Source organism: Phodopus roborovskii, unplaced genomic scaffold, assembly GCF_943737965.1.
Source record: "Phodopus roborovskii unplaced genomic scaffold, PHOROB, whole genome shotgun sequence".
NCBI classification, from domain to species: Eukaryota; Metazoa; Chordata; class Mammalia; order Rodentia; family Cricetidae; genus Phodopus; species Phodopus roborovskii.
The window spans coordinates 21,668,302-21,687,251 of NW_026126469.1; the positions used below are offsets into that span (position 1 = coordinate 21,668,302).

General features: G+C 39.7%; 1 protein-coding gene across 1 annotated transcript in view; it reads left to right on the plus strand.

The window, feature by feature from the left end:
- The window catches only part of Polq (DNA polymerase theta), a 91,703-nt gene that overhangs the window by 45,300 nt on the left and 27,453 nt on the right, over positions 1 to 18,950 (plus strand). The window contains exons 16-18 of the mRNA XM_051191449.1: positions 5,406 to 8,431; positions 10,006 to 10,149; positions 10,876 to 11,072. Coding sequence (XP_051047406.1) covers positions 5,406 to 8,431; positions 10,006 to 10,149; positions 10,876 to 11,072 — 3,367 coding nt within the window. The remainder of the gene's footprint in view (positions 1 to 5,405; positions 8,432 to 10,005; positions 10,150 to 10,875; positions 11,073 to 18,950) is intronic.

The following is an 18,950-nucleotide window of genomic DNA, read 5'->3' on the forward strand; positions in this document are numbered from 1 at the left end:
AGCCAAGTTTCTAGTTTCAATGCATGGCTCTTTTTTTTGGCGGGGGGTGTCTTCTAGAGGGATACCTCTGAGTTGGTGATGGGTGCAAATACTGTAGAGCCTTTGGTGTGGTGGTCTCTCTTATATTAATTTTTTATCAGTGTTCAGTCATTAATTTCTATATATTATATAGTAGTCTGTCTCAACTGTCTTTTTCCTAAAACCATAGGGTTTAATATGTGTGTTTGTAGTTCCTGATGTTTGTAAGGAATACATATGGGCTGTAATGGAAATTTATAGCCTTTTTTGTTGCTTTAGGGTATTACACAGAGTTGTGTTTACTTTAAGTAATTTCAAGTGTAGTTTCAAGACTTTTAGGAATGTATTTTATATTTTAAAGAATGTATTTTACTTTTCCTTGATAACATCAGATTAGCTAGGGCTTTGGTTGTTTCTGTGATATGAGTTATTGCATTGCTGTGGCATTAAGAGGAGTGACTTTCAATCTACTGTGCATTGCCACTTTGTTTAGGGAGCTGACTAGCTTATATCTCTCATTGCTATCACCTTTAGTAGTAGTGCTCTCCAGTTCTTCAGTTAACTAGCCAATGAATTACATTTTTTGATAGGCCTTATATAATATATAATAACACAGCTGTTCTTGACAGTGAAGACTTGTAAGTCTTCAGGGATTCATCTGACAGCAGTATACATTTAAAAAAATCAATTGAAAGTTCTTGTTCATTGTTTTTAAGCATATCTTGAGGCTCTTTTCTATTTAGTATTAATGTTGATAGGTTGATACTGCCATGATTATATCTGAGAGTTTAGAGCTTAAATTTATCAAAATGATTGCTATGAATAATAAAGTTAATCAGGCTTTGTGCAGTGTACTGAGGATGCAACTACTTTCCTGGAATGTTTTTTCTTTTAAAATGAATTCTTTAAAAATTATTAAATATGTATTTTTATCAGATAAATGTAGAATAAATATTTCTATATTGTGGAAAGGCTAAGTTGAGATAATTAACATAAATATCACCAAGCATACTTACCTTTTTTTTTTTTTTTTTGAAGTGAGAAAACTTGTAGTCTACCCTCACAGTGATTTTTTTTTTTTTTTTTTTTTTTTAAGGAACCCAATACCATGTTATACAATATGCTAAGCTATTCTTAGCAAAATACCTACATGGATTTAATCATAAGGAAAAATTACAAGCACAGAGCAGAAGATAATCTACAAAATAATTGCCTAGAACTTTTCAGAAATATTACAGTCATGAAAAACAGACTAAGGAGGTACTTATAATTAAGGCAGACTGAGGAGTTAAGCAACTAGATACAGTGCTTGATTCTAGGTTTCATTAGGAAAAAAGATAGTGGACCAATTGGTGAAAATTAGTGGGCACTAGCTATTGGCTCGTAAAAACACTGGTTTGGGCATAGAAACGGTGCATTTGTGCCTGGTTCCCATTTCTTTTAATGCTTAATACATGAAAAGCCAGAAAACCCACTTTGCCTCCAGTCCGTTAGCATTGCCCACAGTCTGCCTTGAATTACTCTCCTCTCTGCATATGAATTTTCATATTGTTAGGTATAATTCAGTGGGGTGGGTTCCTATACATGCATGGCATTTTAAAAGGTAAGTGCATACATAAGCTTTGTTAGGCCCTCAAAACTGCCCTCGGGAGGGTTAACCCGGGTTGCATTTTCTCCATTAATCTGCTGGTGGAAGGCCAATTTTCTCACAGCCTCACAAATAGAAGCAACACATTGTTTGTCATTGTAGCTCCTCATGGTTTTACTTTGCAGTTGTGTAAATGTGAGTCATCCTGAATATCTTTTGTGCGCTTCAGGGTCAATTTTAGATCTTTGTGACTTACTTGAGTAGGTCTTACCCTTAGATTCGTATGATTCTTTTTTTCTTTCTTAAAAATAATTTCAAGTTGATTTCAGTTTGAGCCTTCTGCTTGATATGTATGTTTCAAATGTTTCCTCACAATTTATCCCTGTGTTACCTTTTTTCATTTGACAACCAAAAATTCCGTTTTTTATGTGTATGTGTATGTGAGTAGGCACAGGTTCCTGTGGCTGTGTGTATTCAGAAGCTACAGGAGGATTCAGGCGCTCTCCTCTACTGTCCTGATTCTTCTTCCCTTACAGGGTCTTTCACTGAACATGTATTACTGTTTCTCACCAACAGCCATAGCAATCCTCCTTTTTCGGCCCCTCCTGCTCACCTTCCTTTAAACTCCTACATATCTGCCTGTCTAGATTCCCAATTCCTGTCCTGATCAGTTCTGGAGACTTCATTAATGTAGACATGTAAAAAGTGTGATCTAGCACTACCAGACCAGCAAGGCTTGTTAGACTTATAATCAATACAGACCAGGTATGTTTGCAATTTTAAGGTCTAATGGCTGAAACAGATCTATGTGTTCATTAGGTTCTTTCTTACCCACTTTAGATGCACAGACATGGTTCTCCTTTAGTCTGCTATTTCTAAGATACTTCTTTCAGGCTCAGTTTATTCTCTATAGTTTTGCTTCACAACCATTCATGACTGCTTTGTATGGGTGCAATTGTAGTTTTGAGCATTAATAGTACCCTTTAACATACTTAAGCTCTTTTTGACTTATATTTTACCTGATCCTGGATTAGATCTCATTGCTACCTTCTTGCTTCAGCTTGTTTGGGTATCTCTTCCTCTTTAGCTTTTGAATCCCTTTGTATTGGTAGTGTTTTGTGTACCACTCTTTGTAGTAGTTGAGTTTTGCATCTAAACCATATTGAAAATGTTTTTTCTTTGGATCAATGATTCAGTCCTGTTCATATTTTATAGTAATAAATGGTGAGTTTTATGACATTTGCCATATTTCTTTCTCTCCAGGTCATCTCTTCTTTGTTTTTCCAATTTTAAATTTAGAAAGTTGTGGTAAATTGTATTTGTGTTATGCTTGATCTGGTTCTTGAAGATTTTGGGTATCCTATACCTTCTACCCACTGTCTGAATAGCAGTTATAGAATTTCCTCTCCTTCCTTTTTCCCATCTTCTGTGTCCCTGCATATAGCCCTGCATATTCAGTTTTCATCTTTGTCCTTGCCTCTGTAGAGGATGAGGGTAGAAAGGTGGTGTAACCTGCATCTTTATGTGTTGAAAATATGACTTTCAGTTTCATTTCTGAGGCGTGTCTTAACTGAATGATCTTGTCTGTAATGAGATTCTTTGAGGAATGCTTTGCTTACAAAGAAGTTTCTATATACTTGAAACTATCCTTCTCTACCTCAAGTGTTTGAAGCACAGTGAAGCTAATATAAAATCTTCAGCCTGCTTGGCCCTTCAGACAAAACCTTGTTATGTTGCCCAGGCTGCCTGCCCTTGAACTTGAGATCCTGTGTCTTAGCCTCCTGAATTCTGGGACAAGGTAGCACAACTAGCATCTATGTTAACTTTAATTGAAATTTTGTTTTGTTTTTAACTCTTTCTTGCTTTGCATTGTGTGTTGTCATGGGAAGTTTGATGGTAGCCAGAGTCCTTTATCTTATGAGTCATTTGATCTTTTTGTAGGAGGACTTGGGAGTTTTTTTTACAATATCTTTGAAATTTAATAGTTTTGTTATCTATTTTCTGAAATGAATTACTTTAAAAATGGTTTCAGAATAACTTTAAATATATACTGATATCACTGTATCTTCAAGAAATGGAATTAGGAGTCTCTTTGGTGGTGATGCTGGTCTGGAGTTTCTCCTGAGGTTCAGCTAAGATTTTGACTGGGTCTTAGTTGTTCAGAGGCTTGGTCGGGGCTTCCGCCCATATGATTCATGTTCATGCTGGCAGTCTGCTGCTTGATGTATGCCATAGGACCATCCATAAGATTTCTTGACAGTTTGCCTCCCTGCCATGAATGGCGCAAGAGACTGCAAAATGCAAACTGATAGTTCCTAAACCTGTTGTTGGCTTGTACTTGTTTTACCCAGGAGGCTGCTTTGTTCCCTGTTACTTCATGTGCTTGGAAGTAAGAGTCTCAGCCATCATAACTTCCTGTTCTCTTCCTAGCATTCAATTACATAACTAACTGTTTGATCTTCTGGGGTGTAGACCATTATCTTCCAGAAGAGCTCACTCTCCAGTTTTCTCTCCCTGTGGTGAGCAGTAGCTAAAGTCTTTGTTAGTTGTTAAGACTTAACTTTAAATTTATTTATGTATTGAAGTCCGAAGATAGCTTATGGAAAGTTGCTTCTTGCCTTCCACCATTTGGATCCTAGGGAATGAAGTTAGGTGTCAGGTCTGGTTGCACATATCTTTACCCAGTGGGCCATCTTGCCAGCACCAGTGGCTCAGAGTCATAACAAGTTATTTGTAATATACCCTTGTTGGCATAACTTAGGCAGTGGTTCTCAACCTTCCGAATTCTGTGACCCTTTAATATAGTTCATCATGTAGTGATCCCCAACTACAAAATTATTTTGTTACTACTTCATAACTCTAATTTTGCTACTGTTATGAATTGTAATATAAATATCTGATATGCAGTATATCTCACAGTTTGAGAACCACTGACTTAGAGCCAGGTGTGAGACAATTTATATGAAGAATTTGGGTTTATTTTTCTGGTTCACATTCTCATTTCCAGACATTTTTTCTTCTGAATTCAGTCATCCATGGTACTGGTTAGATCCTGCCCTCTGAGAAATGTGTGAAAACCCGTTCTGTCATTTCTTCCTTCTAAGCCTCATCTTCTAGAGTTTTCTTTCTTTGTTCATTCTAGTCTCTGCAGAAACTTTGTTCAGAGTTTATATTGTGAGAGGATTTATTTTCAATGAAAAAATTCTGACTCTCACTTTTTATAGATTTATTTATGTACTTAATGTGTATGGCTAGTTTGTTTGCTTGTATGTCTATGTACCACATCCATGCTGTGCCCACAGAGGTCAGAAAAGTGTGTTGGATCCCCTGGAATTGGAGTTACAGATTGTGAGCTGCCATGTGGTATTGGCAATTGGGCCTGGGTACTGTGAAAGAGCAGCCAGTACTGCTGAGCCATCTCCCCAGCCTTGACCCTCAGTTTTTAAGACTTTTGCTTAACAAATCTGTCCTAGTAGGAATTTCCTGTATTATGCTATCTTAAAATTGTCAAACCACATGCCGTTTCCAATACTTCACTTTTTTTACAACCCTCACGCTCGCTGACAGAATATATTTTAAACATTTATTTTCCAGTCTCCCAGTTGGAAGGTAAGCACTGTGAGAAGCTCACTCTGTCTCTGTTTTTCTGTCTGTCTCTGTCTCTGTCTCTCTGTCTGTCTTACCCTTCTCTCCTTTGCTGTGCTGTCATTTCAGTTCCAGATCAGCCCAGCCAGATGGGTTTATGGTGTGAGTGTGAATCCATGCATTAATTTCCCCCTTTTCTTTTGTCCTTGAATAGTGCCCGAAAGGCTGTGGATGAAGAAGAGGAAGCAGCTGAAGAACGTCGCAATATGCAAACTATTTGGGTGACTGGTAGAAAAGGTTTATCTGCAAGGGAAGCAGCAGTCTTAATAGTGGAGGAAGCCAAAATGATTCTGCAGCAGGACTTACTTGAAATGGGAATACAGTGGGATCCAAATTCATCCTTGAGTTCTAGCACATATTCATTGACTAGTAATGAGTCAGAAGTAAATGAATGCACACTTCAATCTCACATTAAGAGTTCTCATAAAAGGCTGACATCAAAGAACAGAAACAGTGTGAGAGCAAGTGATTCTAATGATAAACCGTCACCCGATACAGCACAAGGCGTAGGTGAGCATAGCGAGCATGCGGACTCCTGTTTGTTCCAGGGGAATCACCAGCACCAGCCACATTCCATTTGCAGAGCAAGAAAACGGACTTCTTTAGGTATAAACAAAGAAAAGCTTCGGATGTCTCTGAATGAAGGAGAACCAAGCGCTAAGAAAGCCCTTCAAACTTTCTCATTGGAGAAAACAAGAAAAGCTGCTTTGAGTGCTATTTCAGAGCGGATGAACACCAGTTTCCCTTCTTGGAGAGACAGAAAGTATCGAAAAAAGTCTTGTGGTGGTAGCCCAGTGCGTGACTCCAGGGCTAATCATCATAGAGATAATTCCCAGGGACAGACTGTGTCTAGGTCTACTCTATGTAAAGAGCCACTTTCCTTAGACAAGCAGAACATAGAATTTAGAAGTTCAGGGCTACTTACAAAAAATGTATCTTTTTGTGCCAAGGAAAAATACAGCAATACCTCATTCCCTTTACAAATGCAGCAGCCTTGCCTAAGGAAAAAAACAGAAAGTAATGGTGCTGTGGGACATTCTGTTGCACGATCTCAGAGTAAAAGTGTGCCTGGTTGGTCCCCTGGTGTCGCTAGCCATGGAACAGGATTGACTGATACTGAGACAGGAAAGATAAATGAGTACACAGAGAATGATACAAAAAGCCCGAATGTTTCTGTGAAACACCATGACACCAATCAGTGTGACAAACAGACAAACACTCGCACCAAACAGAAAACATTAATAGAGAGACAAGTGTCCTGTGAAGCAGTTAGTTATATGGTCAAAGACACAAACGATGTCTCCACTATCAACTGTGAAAGCATAAAGCTTCATAGCAAAGGAAATGAGTCAAATCAATGTCGGGCATTGGGAAATAATACAGACAGAAGTGAGGCACCTAGTGGATTACTGAAGTCAGCTGCAAAACTCCGACAAGCAGGTGGCCAGCATGAGCATCTTCTAAATTCTTCTGCAATACAAGAAAAAACAGATGCTTATGCAACGAATAAAACTGAACATAATGTTTCTAATCAGGCTCCCTGTGACTTTGGAGATAGCTTTTATCTGGACACTCAGTCAGAGAAAATAATTGAACAGGTGGCAACTGAACATGCCAAGCACAGAGCAAAGGCTTTCAAAGAGAAGGGCTCCAACACTTGGAACTCAGGGAGCTCATTTCAGAATGAGTGCCACAGTACTCGAGGTGAGCAGCACTTCCGAAGAGCAGCTGACACAGACCTTTTGGACAGTAAGGGTGTAGAGACCACGAAACAGAACCCTGGAAAGGGCATTGGTCAACTAACCCCAGAAAGCCTCATTCTCCACTCTTCAACACCACAGGGGGGAAATGACCCTTGCTTTAGAGCAAATGAGCAGTCAGTTACTGACTCCCAGATAAACAGTTTCCTTCAAGGTTTTGATACACAAGAAATGGTTAAACCAGTCCTACCTCTGGCTCCTGCAGTGGGAACGCCTACTGGTTTGGAGGAAGAAAATCTGCCTGAAACCAGTTTGAATATGAGTGATAGTATACTATTTGACAGTTTTGGTGAAGATGGCTTAGTAAAAGCACAGTCACCTGACGTACAGGCAAAGCAGCCTCTCCTTTCTGAAATGACACCAAACCATTTAAACAGTTCTCTGTGCGCAAGAGAAGACCCAGTCATGAAGGCAAATGTGAACGACCATCAGGGTATTCAACGGCAAGTGACTTGTTCCAGTGGTGGATCTATTATATTTTCAGAAGTGGACTCTGCTCAGATGATCGAAGCCTTGGACAATGTGGCTGTACTTCATGTCCAAGAGAATTGTAACTCAGTAACCCTTAAGACGTTGGAAATCAGTGATAATGCAGTGCTGGGTACTGAGTGTTCCCAAGGAGAAACGGTCAGAGGAGATAAAAGCACAAGGGCCCAAATGTCCAAACTCACTGAGACCAATCAAGATAATTCGTTCACTTGGTCAGGAGCATCATTTGACTTAAGTCCCGAACTGCAAAGGATTTTAGACAGAGTATCTAGTCCTCTAGAAAACAAAAGGCCCAAATTAACACAGGCTAACTTGTCTTGCTTTGAAACAAATGGCACAGAGTTAAATGAGAGACAGGAAATGAATTCAAATATGGAGACCGTTCAAGTTCAGAGAACTTCACTTTTCCCCAATAATGAAGTTCAAAACAGGATTGAGGGGGTAGGGACTGACACCAGGCGTGGTGGGGCCTCATCTCCCTCAGCTTGTAAAGACAGTGCCACAGCTGACGACAATGGCCTCATTCCTCCCACACCTGTTCTTGCTTCTGCTTCTAAGCTGCCATTTCCAGAGATTGTCAGAACATCTGCAAACCATCCGACCGCTGACAGTGTTTTTCTGCCAGGTGAAAGGTGTTTATTTGGCTCACCTTCAGATAGTCAAGAGTGTAGAGGCAGCTTCAAAGACGATGGTTCAGCCGGAGATACAAGTCTTTCTCTGCAGTTCTCTCAGGATGAGCTGCAGCTAACTCCAGCCTCATGCAACTCCGGAAGCTTGGCCATAATTGATGTAGCAAGTGACCACACTCTCTTCCAAACATTTGTGAGGGAATGGCGATGCCAAAAGCGCTTTTCCATCTCTCTGGCTTGTGAAAAGATTAAAAGTCCGACATCTTCCAAAACTGCTACCATAGGGGGAAAGTTGAAGCAAGGTAAGGATTAAATTTTTTTTGCGTTGGTGATGAGATTTAATTTAAAAATTTTAGATATTAAATATGATTTATTCAAATTGAATAAGTATATCCACTTAATAATCTAAATGGATATATGTGTAGCTTTTGTTTGTTTGAATCAGCTAGTCCCTAATAATTGCCCTCCATTATAAGAGGTCTGTGTAGTATATATAAAATTTATTAAAATAATACATTTTGGATATTATCACACTTTAAGGTGCCTTAATTTACAAATGTTTTTTATTAGTCATTAATACCCACAAATTGTGCCTACTTTGTTATAAAAGGCCATAGCAGATGGGTACTCTAGCTGAACTTTCCAGTTTTATCCCTTTTGATGAATCTGTACTGCAATGCTGGTTCTGAGTCCTTATAGAGCCTTTCTAGGGTTCTTGAGTTGGACTTTTGGTCAAATGATGCTTGAACATTTTGTCCTGTGACTGGGAAGTAACTGTAGTTAGCTTGTCAATCTGTTGTGGAAATCATAGGTTTAATTAGATTTCATATCTGTATTTATGTGTTTGTCATTAAGGTGCTAGTATTGTCTCACCTTAAGTCCTTGGAGCATGTGAATGGTAGATTCTATGTGTTCTTAGTATATAGCATTTCCTATTCCCAATCCATCAAGCATAAAATAGCCCATGTTTCACATCGAGCTTATGTAGGCAGGCATAAGTTCACTTAAACTTAACAAGTGTATATTGTCTTCCTGTGTACCAGTATTTTCCAGATATTGAGATTCTAATTGTAAACTAAATGGGTTATTTCTGACCTTTGTAAAATTAAGTAGATATTAATCTAGAAAAATATGTTGACTGTGAATACAAAAGTTATGCTTAACTGTTCATAATAAAACTCTCAATCCCTTTGATTAAGAATCAGTGAATTTGCTGTAAAATTGTGTGTGTGAGCATATGTTATAGAAACTTGAAAAACCTTTTTTTCCACCCAGTGGTTGCTCCTCAGTCATTATAGATTATTTTTGGCATGCTGTATTGCAGTTATCTGGGAAACAGAGCCTCAGCTGAGAAAAACCCCTGTATCAGATGGCCTCTAGGCAAGTCTGTAGGGCATTTTCTTGGTTAATGATTGATGTGGGAGGGCACAGCCCATTGGGCCAGTGTACCTCTCTGGGCAGGTGGGTTCTTTTTGAGTGGTACAAGAAGCAGGCAGAGCAAACCATGAGGAGCAGGCCATTTAGTATTGTTCCTGCATGATCTTTTCTCTGGTTCCTGCCTGACTTCCCCTTGCAGTAGACCATAAGCAGTAAGCTGAAACCAACCCTCTTCCTCTTTGAATCATGGTGTTTGTCACAGCATTGGAAGCCTAGATAGGGCAGGCAGGTTGTTTTGATGTTGGTTTGCATGTTTTGGGGACAGAGTGTGGCCATATAGCCCAGGCTGGCCTTGAGTCTATAATCATTTTGCCTCCACTTCCCAAGTGCTGAGATTATAAAGTATGTGCTGCCATGATGGGTGAAGTAAAGGTTTTAATAGTTTGCTTGATGCCTAAATGTTGGAGGTTTTTGACAATTTTACTTTGAATTCCTTTAGTTAGCTCTCCTCAGGAGACCACTGCTGAAGATGATGGCTTTCCTGTCCATGGCTCAGATGGTGTCATGGTAGTTGGACTAGCAGTATGCTGGGGTGGAAGAGATGCCTATTACTTGTCGTTGCAGAAGGAACAAAAGCATTCTGGTAAGTCATTGGCACTTGGCTAAGTCACATATGCTCTATGACATCTATTAAGGGAGGGTTTTTTTTTTGAGAATTTTTTTTTAAATTGAGAATAATTTCAGATATACAGACTTTATTTTTAGGATTAAAATATTTATTAAGAGAATATCTAATGTATGAAAAATCATACCAGAATAAATGTTTTTAGAAACACCTTTTTGCTTCTTACTGCCTGATATAGGAAGCCAATTTCTCCTCGGTCTTTCTGGAGTTCATCCAGGGCAGTGTTGAGCTAAAGAAAGGTTTGGGGAGACTTTAGAAGGAAAGGGTACAATCTAGAAATAGGTTGGGATCTGATTGCATAGTCTGTCCCTCAGCTGTTGGAACAGGAGCAATCTGGAAGGATGGCACTTAGTGTCAGCTCCTCTGTGAAATCTTTCGACAATCTGCGAGCAGTGCGTTGGCTGAGGAGCTACCTAAACTTCTTTTATTTTTGATATACAATAGTGTGTGTGTCAATTTAATTTCTTGTAGAAATCTCGGTGCCTAAAATTTTTACCCACATAGTGAAATAAACCACCGTGTTTAGATTATGAAGTATTTCATCACGTAGTTGCTATGACCTGACCAAGCAGTTCTTTGGAATCCGATCCTTGGATTTCTGACTCTTCCTCAGTCTTTGCACTAAAGACTACTGCTTCAAACGAATGAGTCTGATTTCTACATTGAGACTGTTTCTCTTCCAAGAAATTAGTTCCAGTTTGGCCCCACCTCCTCTGGATACAACATTGACTGTGGAAGAGAGGATAGAGCACCTTCAGTCCTGCTTGCAAAAGAAATCTGACAAAGAGCGTGCTGTTGTCACCTATGACTTCATCCAGAGCTATAAAGTCCTCCTGCTGTCCTGTGGTGTCTCCCTGGAACCCAGTTATGAAGATCCCAAGGTTCTGTCTTACATGTAACTTTATAGACTGCAACATCGTTAATGCTTACAGTTAACTCTCCATGTCCTTAGCCTTAGCAATTTTAACTTCTCATTCACCCAGAATATGTCATTGTGTACCAAATGCTTCTGTGGGTAAACGTAGAAATATCACAAATTCTGAACATTAAAGGTAGTGTTCTTCCTCAGAGATGAAAAAGAAGAGCTTTAATTTTGGTTAAGTTACGAATTTTTATACCACAGTAAATTAGAAGTGAAATATGAACTGTTTGTTAGGTTTAAGATTATGGTAGCAAGAGTTTTCAAATGTTGTGGTGGTATAGGAGAATATAGGAGATGTGCATGGATGTCAAAAGGGAGTGCTCCTTGCGGTTTAGAGGACAATAACATCACTAGTCCCTGAGAAGAGTTTTGCACAATAGCAAAGTGTGATGTTCCTTTATGATGCTGAGCCATCAAGGTGGGATAGCTTATGTTACTATAGTATACATTTGATACTTAAATCATTGCCTTACTGAGATTACTTAAAGATACACCATTTCTTCCCATGTGTTGCTAACAGGTGTGTTAACTATGCAGAGTGAAGTTGAAAATTATACTATTTTAACAGTTGTTAAAAAAAGTCAAATATAATAGGATATTTTTCTCTTTTAGAATTTTAGCTTTGAATATCTCATCATTTAATTTGATGTTAGCTATAGGCTTGCTGTAAATTACCTTTATTATCTTTAGATATATCCATTTATCCCTAATCTTTTCATCATGAAGGAGTGCTGGATTTTGTCAAAGGTTTTTTTTTTTTTTTTTTTTTTTGGCATCTGGTTTGTGTGTGTGTGTGTGTTTTCTTTCATTTTATTTATATAGTGGATTTCATTTACTGACTTTTGTAGGTCGAACCATCCCTATATCTTTGGGATGAAGGCTACTTATTCATGGATGATCTTTTTGAATAGATCAATGTCAATTCCTGTTTCCTCTTTTCCTCTCTCTCACCCTCACATGCACCCTGACAACCCTCCCCTCCAATTCCCCCCAACTCCACATGTAGGGTGATGCCCTCCAGGAGGGGTCATCTAAATCTGTCAAGTCATTTGGAGTAGGGACTAGGCCCTCCCTCCTATCTCTAGGTTAATGCAATATCCCTCCATGGGGGATGTGCCTGCAAAGTCCTTTTGTGCACCAGGGATGCATCCTGGTTCCACTTTATGAAGACCCTTAGACTACTCAGGCCTTCTAGCTGAGACCCATGTTCAGGGGGGTCTGAGTCAGGCCAATGCTGGATTCCCAGCTATTAGTCTGGGGGCCCATTAGCACCTTGTTGTTCAGGTCAGCTGTCTCTATGTGTTTCTGCAACCTGCTCTTGTCCTCTCCCTCTGCATCTGGATTGTAGTTTGACTCAGTGTTTAGTTATGGATGTTTGCTTCTGTTTCCATCAGGTACTAGATGAGGACTCCATGATGGTGGGTAAGTTAGTCATTGATCTCACTATCCGGGAAGGGCATTTATGGTACCCTTTCCACTGTTGCTCAAATTGTTAGTTGGGGTCAGTAGTCTTGTAGGTTTCTGGACATTTCTCTAGGTTAAATTTTCTCTTCAAACCTAAATGGCTCCCTCTTTTATGATCTCTCTCTCTCTCTCTCTCTCTCTCTCTCTCTCTCTCTCTCTCTCCTATTCCTCCCCTGACTCAATCTTCCTAGTCCCATGTGCTTTCCTCTCCTCCTCTTTCTCCTAGTATCCTCTCTACTCATTGCCCCCCCCCCAACTCCCCATGTACTCTGGAGAACTTGTCCCTTCCCCCTTATGTGAGGAACCTTATATGAATCTAGAATCCACCTTGTATCCTAGTTTCTATGGCAGTGTGAATTATAGGCTGGTGATCCTTTGCTCTATGTCTAAAATCCATATATGAGCGAGTACATACCATGTTTCTCTTTTTGTGACTGGGTTATCTTATTCAAGTTCTATCCATTTGCCTGCGAATTTCAAGATTCTTTTTTTTTTTTCAGAGTAGTATTCCATTGTGTAGATGTGTCACATCTTCTTTATCCATTCTTCAGTTGAGGGACATCTAGGTTGTTTCCAGGTTCTTGCTATTACAAATAATGCTGCTGTGAACATAGTTGAGCATGTCTTTGTTGCATGGATGTGGATCATTTGGGTATATGCCTAAGAGGGGGATTGCTGGTCCTGTGGTAGACTGATTCCCATTTTCCTGAGGAACCGCCATACTGATCTCCAAAATGGCTGTACAAGTTTGCATTCCCACCAGCAATGGAGGAGTGTTCCCATTTCTCCACATCCTCTCCAGCATAAGTTGTCATTGGTGTTTCTAATTTTAGCCATTCTGGCAGGAGTAAGATGTTATCTCAAAGTTGTTTTGGTTTGCATTTCCCTAATAGCTAAGGATGTTGAGCACTTTTCTAAGTTTCTTTCAGCCTATTTATTTCCTCTATTGAGAATTCTTTCTTCAGTTCTGTACCTCATTTTTTAATAGGGTTATTTGGTGTTTTGTTGACTAGTTTCTTGAGTTCTTTGTTTATTTTGGAGATCAGCCCTCTGTCAGATGTAAGATTGGTGAAAATCTTTTCCCAGTCTGTGGGAACTTTGCCTTACAGATGCTTCTCAGTTTCAGGAGGTCCCATTTATTAATTGTCGATCTGTGTCTGTGTTCCTGGAGTCATGTTCAGGAAGCAGTCTCCTATACCAATTTGTTCAAGGTTACCTCCCATTTTCTCTTCTAAGAGGTTCAGTGTGGCTGGATTATGTTGAGGTCTTTGATCCATTTGGACTTGAGTTTTGTGCATGGCGACAGACATGGGTCTATCTGCAGTCTTCTACATACCATCATCCAGTTGTGCCAGCACCATTTGTTGAAGATGCTTTCCTCCTTCTATTGTATACTTTTAGCTGTTTTGTCAAAAATCAGGTGTTCATAGGTATGTGGGTTAATATCAGGATTTTCAGTTCGATTCCATTGGTCTACTTGTTTATTTTTGTGCCAATACCAGGCTGTTTTCAGAACTATAGCTCTGTAGTAGAGCTTAAAGTCAGGGATGGTGATGCCTCCTGAAGTTCTTTTATTGTACAAGATTGTTTTGGCTATCCTGGGTCTTTTGTTTTTCCACATGAAGTTGATTATTATCCTTTCAAGGTCAGTGAAGAATTGTGGTGGGATTTTAATGGGGATTGCATTGAATCTATAGATTGCTTTTGTCAAGATTGCCATTTTTACTGTTTATCTTACCTAAGAGCATGAGAGATCTTTCCATTTTCTGTTATTTTCTTTAATTTCTTTCTTTAAAGACACAAAGTTCTTATTATATAGGTCTTTCACTTGTTTGGTTACCCCAAGGTACTTTATGTTGTTTGTGGCTGTTGTAAAAGGTGATGTTTCTTTTATTTCTTTCCCAACCCCTTGGGCATCTGAATAAGGTAGGGTTACTGATTTTTTTTTTTTTTTTTTTTTTTGAGTTTATCTTGTATCCTGCTAGTTTGCTGAAGGTGTTTATCAGCTGTAGGAGTTCCCTGGTAGAGTTTATTGGGTCACTTATGTAAACTATCGTATCATCTACAAATAGAGACAGTTTGACTTCTTCCTTTCCAATTTGGATCCCCTTGATCTCCTTTTGTTATTTCATATCTTTAGCTAGAACTTCAAGTACAATATTGAAGAGATATGGAGAGGGCAGCCTTGTCTTGTTCCCTGATTTTGGAGGAATCACCTTAAGCTTCTCTCCATTCAGTATGATGTTGGCTGTTGGTTACTATATATTGTTCCTATTATATTTAGGTATGTTTCTGTTATCCCTGATCTCTACAAGACCTTTATCATGAAAGGTTGTTGAATTTTGTCGAAGGCATTTTTCAGCATCTAGGGAGATAATCATGTTGTTTTTCTTTTTCAGTTTGTTTATATGGTGGATCACGTTGATAGATTTTCATATGTTAAACCATCCCTGCAAACCAGGGATGAAGCCTACTTGGTCATGGTGGATGATTTCTTTGATGTATTCTTGGATTCGGTTTGCCAGTATTTTATTGAGTATTTTTACATCGATGTTCATCAGGGATATTTGTCTGTAGTTTTCTTTCTTAGTTGTGTCTTTGTGAGGCTTGAGTACCAAGGGGATTGTGGCCTCGTTGAAAGAGTTTGTAATGAACCTTCTGTTTCTATTGTGTGGAACAATTTGAGGAGTATTGGTATTAGTTCTTCCTTGAATTTCTGGTAGAATTCTGCACTGAAACCATCTGGTCCTGGGCTTTTTTGGTTGGGAGGCTTTCAATGACTGCTTCTATATCATTAGGGGTTATAGGTCTATTTAAGTTGTTTGTCCCTTGATTTAATTTTGGTAAGTGAAAGTTATCCAGAAATTTCTCCATTTCCTTTGAATTTTCAAATTTTGTGAAATACAGGTTTTCAAAGTATGACCTGAAAATTGTCTGGATTTCCTCTGTGTCCGTTGTTATGTTCCCGTTTTCGTTTCTGATTTTGTTAATTTGCATGTTCTCTCTCTGCTTTTTTGTTAGTTTGGATAAAGGTTTGTCTATCTTGTTGATTTTCTGGAGAAACCAATTCTTTGTTGCATTAAACTTTCTTTTGTATTGTTTTCCTGGTTTCTATTTTATTAATTTCAGCCCTCAAATTGATTCCTGGTGTCTACTCCTCTGGAGTGAGTTTGCTTCTTTTTGTTCTAAGGGTTTCAGGTGTGGTGTTAATTCTGTAATATGACTATCCTCCATTTTCTTCATATGGGCACCTAGTGCAATGAACTTCCCTGGTAGCACTGCTTTCAAGGTGTCCCATAAGTTTGGGTATGTTGTATCCTCAGTCTCGTTGAAATTTAGGAAGTCCTCAATTTCTTTCTTTATTTCTTCTTTGACCCAGGTGTGGTGCAGTTGTGCATTGTTCAGTTTCTATGAGTTTGTAGTGTTTCTGCAATTTGTGTTGTTCAATTCCAAGTTGAAAGCATGGTGGTCTGATAAGATACAGAGGACTATTCCAATTTTTTTTTTTTTTTTTTTTTTTTTTTTGTATCTGTTGAGGTTTGTCATGTCGCCTAGTATGTGGTAGATTTTAGAGAAGGTTCCACGTGGAGCAGAGAAGAAGATATATTATTTTGTGTTTGGATGGGGTGTTCTATAGATGTCTATTAAACCCAATTGGGACATAATTTCGTTAGTTCTTTTGTTTCTTTGTTAAGTTTCTGACTGGTGGTCCTGTCTAGCGGTGAGAGTTGGGTGTTGAAGTCTCCCACTATAAGTGTGTGAGGTATTATGTGAGCTTTGAGTTTTGGTAGCATTTCTTTTATGAATGTGGGTGCCTTTGTATTTGGGGCATAGCTGTTCAGAATTGAGACTTTGTGTTGATGGATTTGTCCTGTGATTAATATGAAATGACCATCTTCATCTCTTTGGATATATTTTGAAGTCTGACTTGTTAGATATTAGGATAGACACACCTGCTTGCTTCTTGGGTCCATTTGATTGGAAGATCTTTTCCTAGCCCTTTACCCTGAGGTCATTTCTATCTTTGAAGCTTAGACGTGTTTCTTGTATGCAGCAGAAGGATGGATTCTGTCTTCCTATCCATTCTGTTAGCCTGTGTCTTTTTGTAGGCGAGTTAAGACCATTAATGTTGAGGGAAAGTAAGGACCATTGATTGTTAATGCTTGTTTGTTTTAGATTTGTTGTTGGCAGTGGTATTGTGAATATATTTGTCCTGCTTTACCCTTGGGTTCTGGTGAAGTGGGATTATCTGTTGCCTATGTCTTTGTGAGCATAGTTAACTTCCTTGGGTTGGAGTTTTCCTTCCAGAACTTTCTGTAGGGCTGGATTTGTAGATACGTATCATGAAGATCTGGCTTTGTCATTAAATATCTTGTTTTCTCCATCTATAGTGATTGAGAGTTTTGCTGGGTATAGTAGCCTGGGCTGGCGTCCATGGACTCTTAGTACTTGTAGAACATCTATCCAGGACCTTCTGGTTTGGCCTTTTCATTTCCTGGATGTTTTATGTTATGGATTTATTGGATTTACAGTTTTCTTTGGTTGTTGAAGCTATATCCTCTAGTTTATTTTCAGTGCCTGAGATTTTCTCTTCCATCTCTTGAATTCTGTTGGTTATGCTTGAGTCTGTAGTTCCTGATCATTTGCCCAGTTTTTCTATTTCCAGCATTCCCTCAGTTTGTGTTTTCTTTATTGTCTCTGTTTCAGTTTTCAAGTCTTGAACAGTTTACTTCACCTGTTTAATTGTTTTTTTCTTCGCTTTCCGTACTTTCTTTTTGTTTGTTTTTTCTTCCATTTCTTTAAGGGATTTTCTCACATCGTTTTTAAGGGCCTCTATCATTTTTATGATGATATTTTTAAGTTGTTCTCTTCTGCTTCATCTGCTTTGGGATGTTCAGGTCTTGTTGGTGTAGAGTCCATTGATTCTGGTGGTGTCATGCTTGTCTTTCTATTGTTAGATGTTTTCTTGTATTCCGTCTTCCCATCGCTTTTTCCAGTAAGTGCAGATGGAGTCTCTCTCCCTCTCTCTATGGTACTCCCCCAGTGGGCTTAGGTGGGTCAGAAGTTTGATGTCTGTAGCTCTGGGTGGTCCAAGCTCTCAGGAGGTCTCTCCTCAGTCAGGGGCCCTGTGATGGGGGTCAAAGATCAGGCTGGAGCAGAGGACTGGCAATGGGGGTCAAAGATCCCTGCAGGCTGGGCCTCAGGATGTTTCTACACTGATAGGAGGATCTAGCTGGGGCCTGGCACTCTCTAGCTGAGGCCTCTTTAGCAGAAGCCTATTGATGGGGGTCAAGGATCCAGCCTGCAGGGACTCTCGGGATAGCCCAGAGGGTATAGGCAGATCTCTGGGAGAGGCCTTGAACTCCAGTAGAGGACTGGCAGTGGGGATCAGAGGCCAGGCAGGTGGGGATTCAGGTTGGTCCCTCGTGGATAGGCAGGTCTCTAGCAGAGATCTGGTGATGGGGGGTCAAAGATCCTGGCAGTCTGGGCCTCAGGATGTTCCTTTGCTGATAGAGGGATCTAGCCAGAGCCTGGCCCTCTCTATCTGAGGCCTCTTTTGCAGAGCTCATATAGTTTATTTTAAGATTTTTTTTTTTTTTGGTACCTTAGTTTTATTGGAATATTCAGGACTTGCTTTGGTAGCTTAGCTGGGTGCAAGTGGAGACATATTGGTTTGGCTGTTACTGTGTTCTTAAGCTGGCATCTATGCCTCTGGGTTTGTGGTGATTATGGGTCTAGGTACTGATTTTTGGGTTTGTCTTTATTGGGTGAGTGTATTATTCATTGGTTTTCTTTATTTATTTAGTATTTTTTCTTATTTTACATATCGATCCCGGTTCCTTCTGCCTTCCATCCTCCCATGCCTTTCACCCCACCCCATCCTCCATCCACTCCCCAGGGAGGGTGAGGCCTTCCATGAGGAATCATCAAAATCTGTCAAGTCATTTGGGGTAGGGCCTAGGCCCTCCCCCATATCTCTATGCTGAGGGAGTATTCCTCCATGGGGAATGGGCTCCCAAAGTCATGCACCAGGGGTATATCCTGGCTCCATAGGCTGCCCAGGCCTCCCAACTGAGATCCACATTCAGGGTGTCTGCGACAGTCCTTTGCTGGTTTCCCAGATATCAGTCTGGGGTCCATGATCTCCCCCTTGTTCAGGTCAGCTGTTTCTGTGGGTTTCTCCACCCTGGTCTTGACCCCTTTGCTTATCATTCCTCCCTCTTTGCAACTGGTTTCCAGGAGTTTGGCTCACTGTTTAGCCATGGGTGTCTGCTTCTGCTTCCATCAACTACTGGATAAAGGTTCTAGGATGGCATATAAGGTAGTTATCAATCTCATTATCAGGGAAAGGCATCTAAGGTAGCCTCTTCAC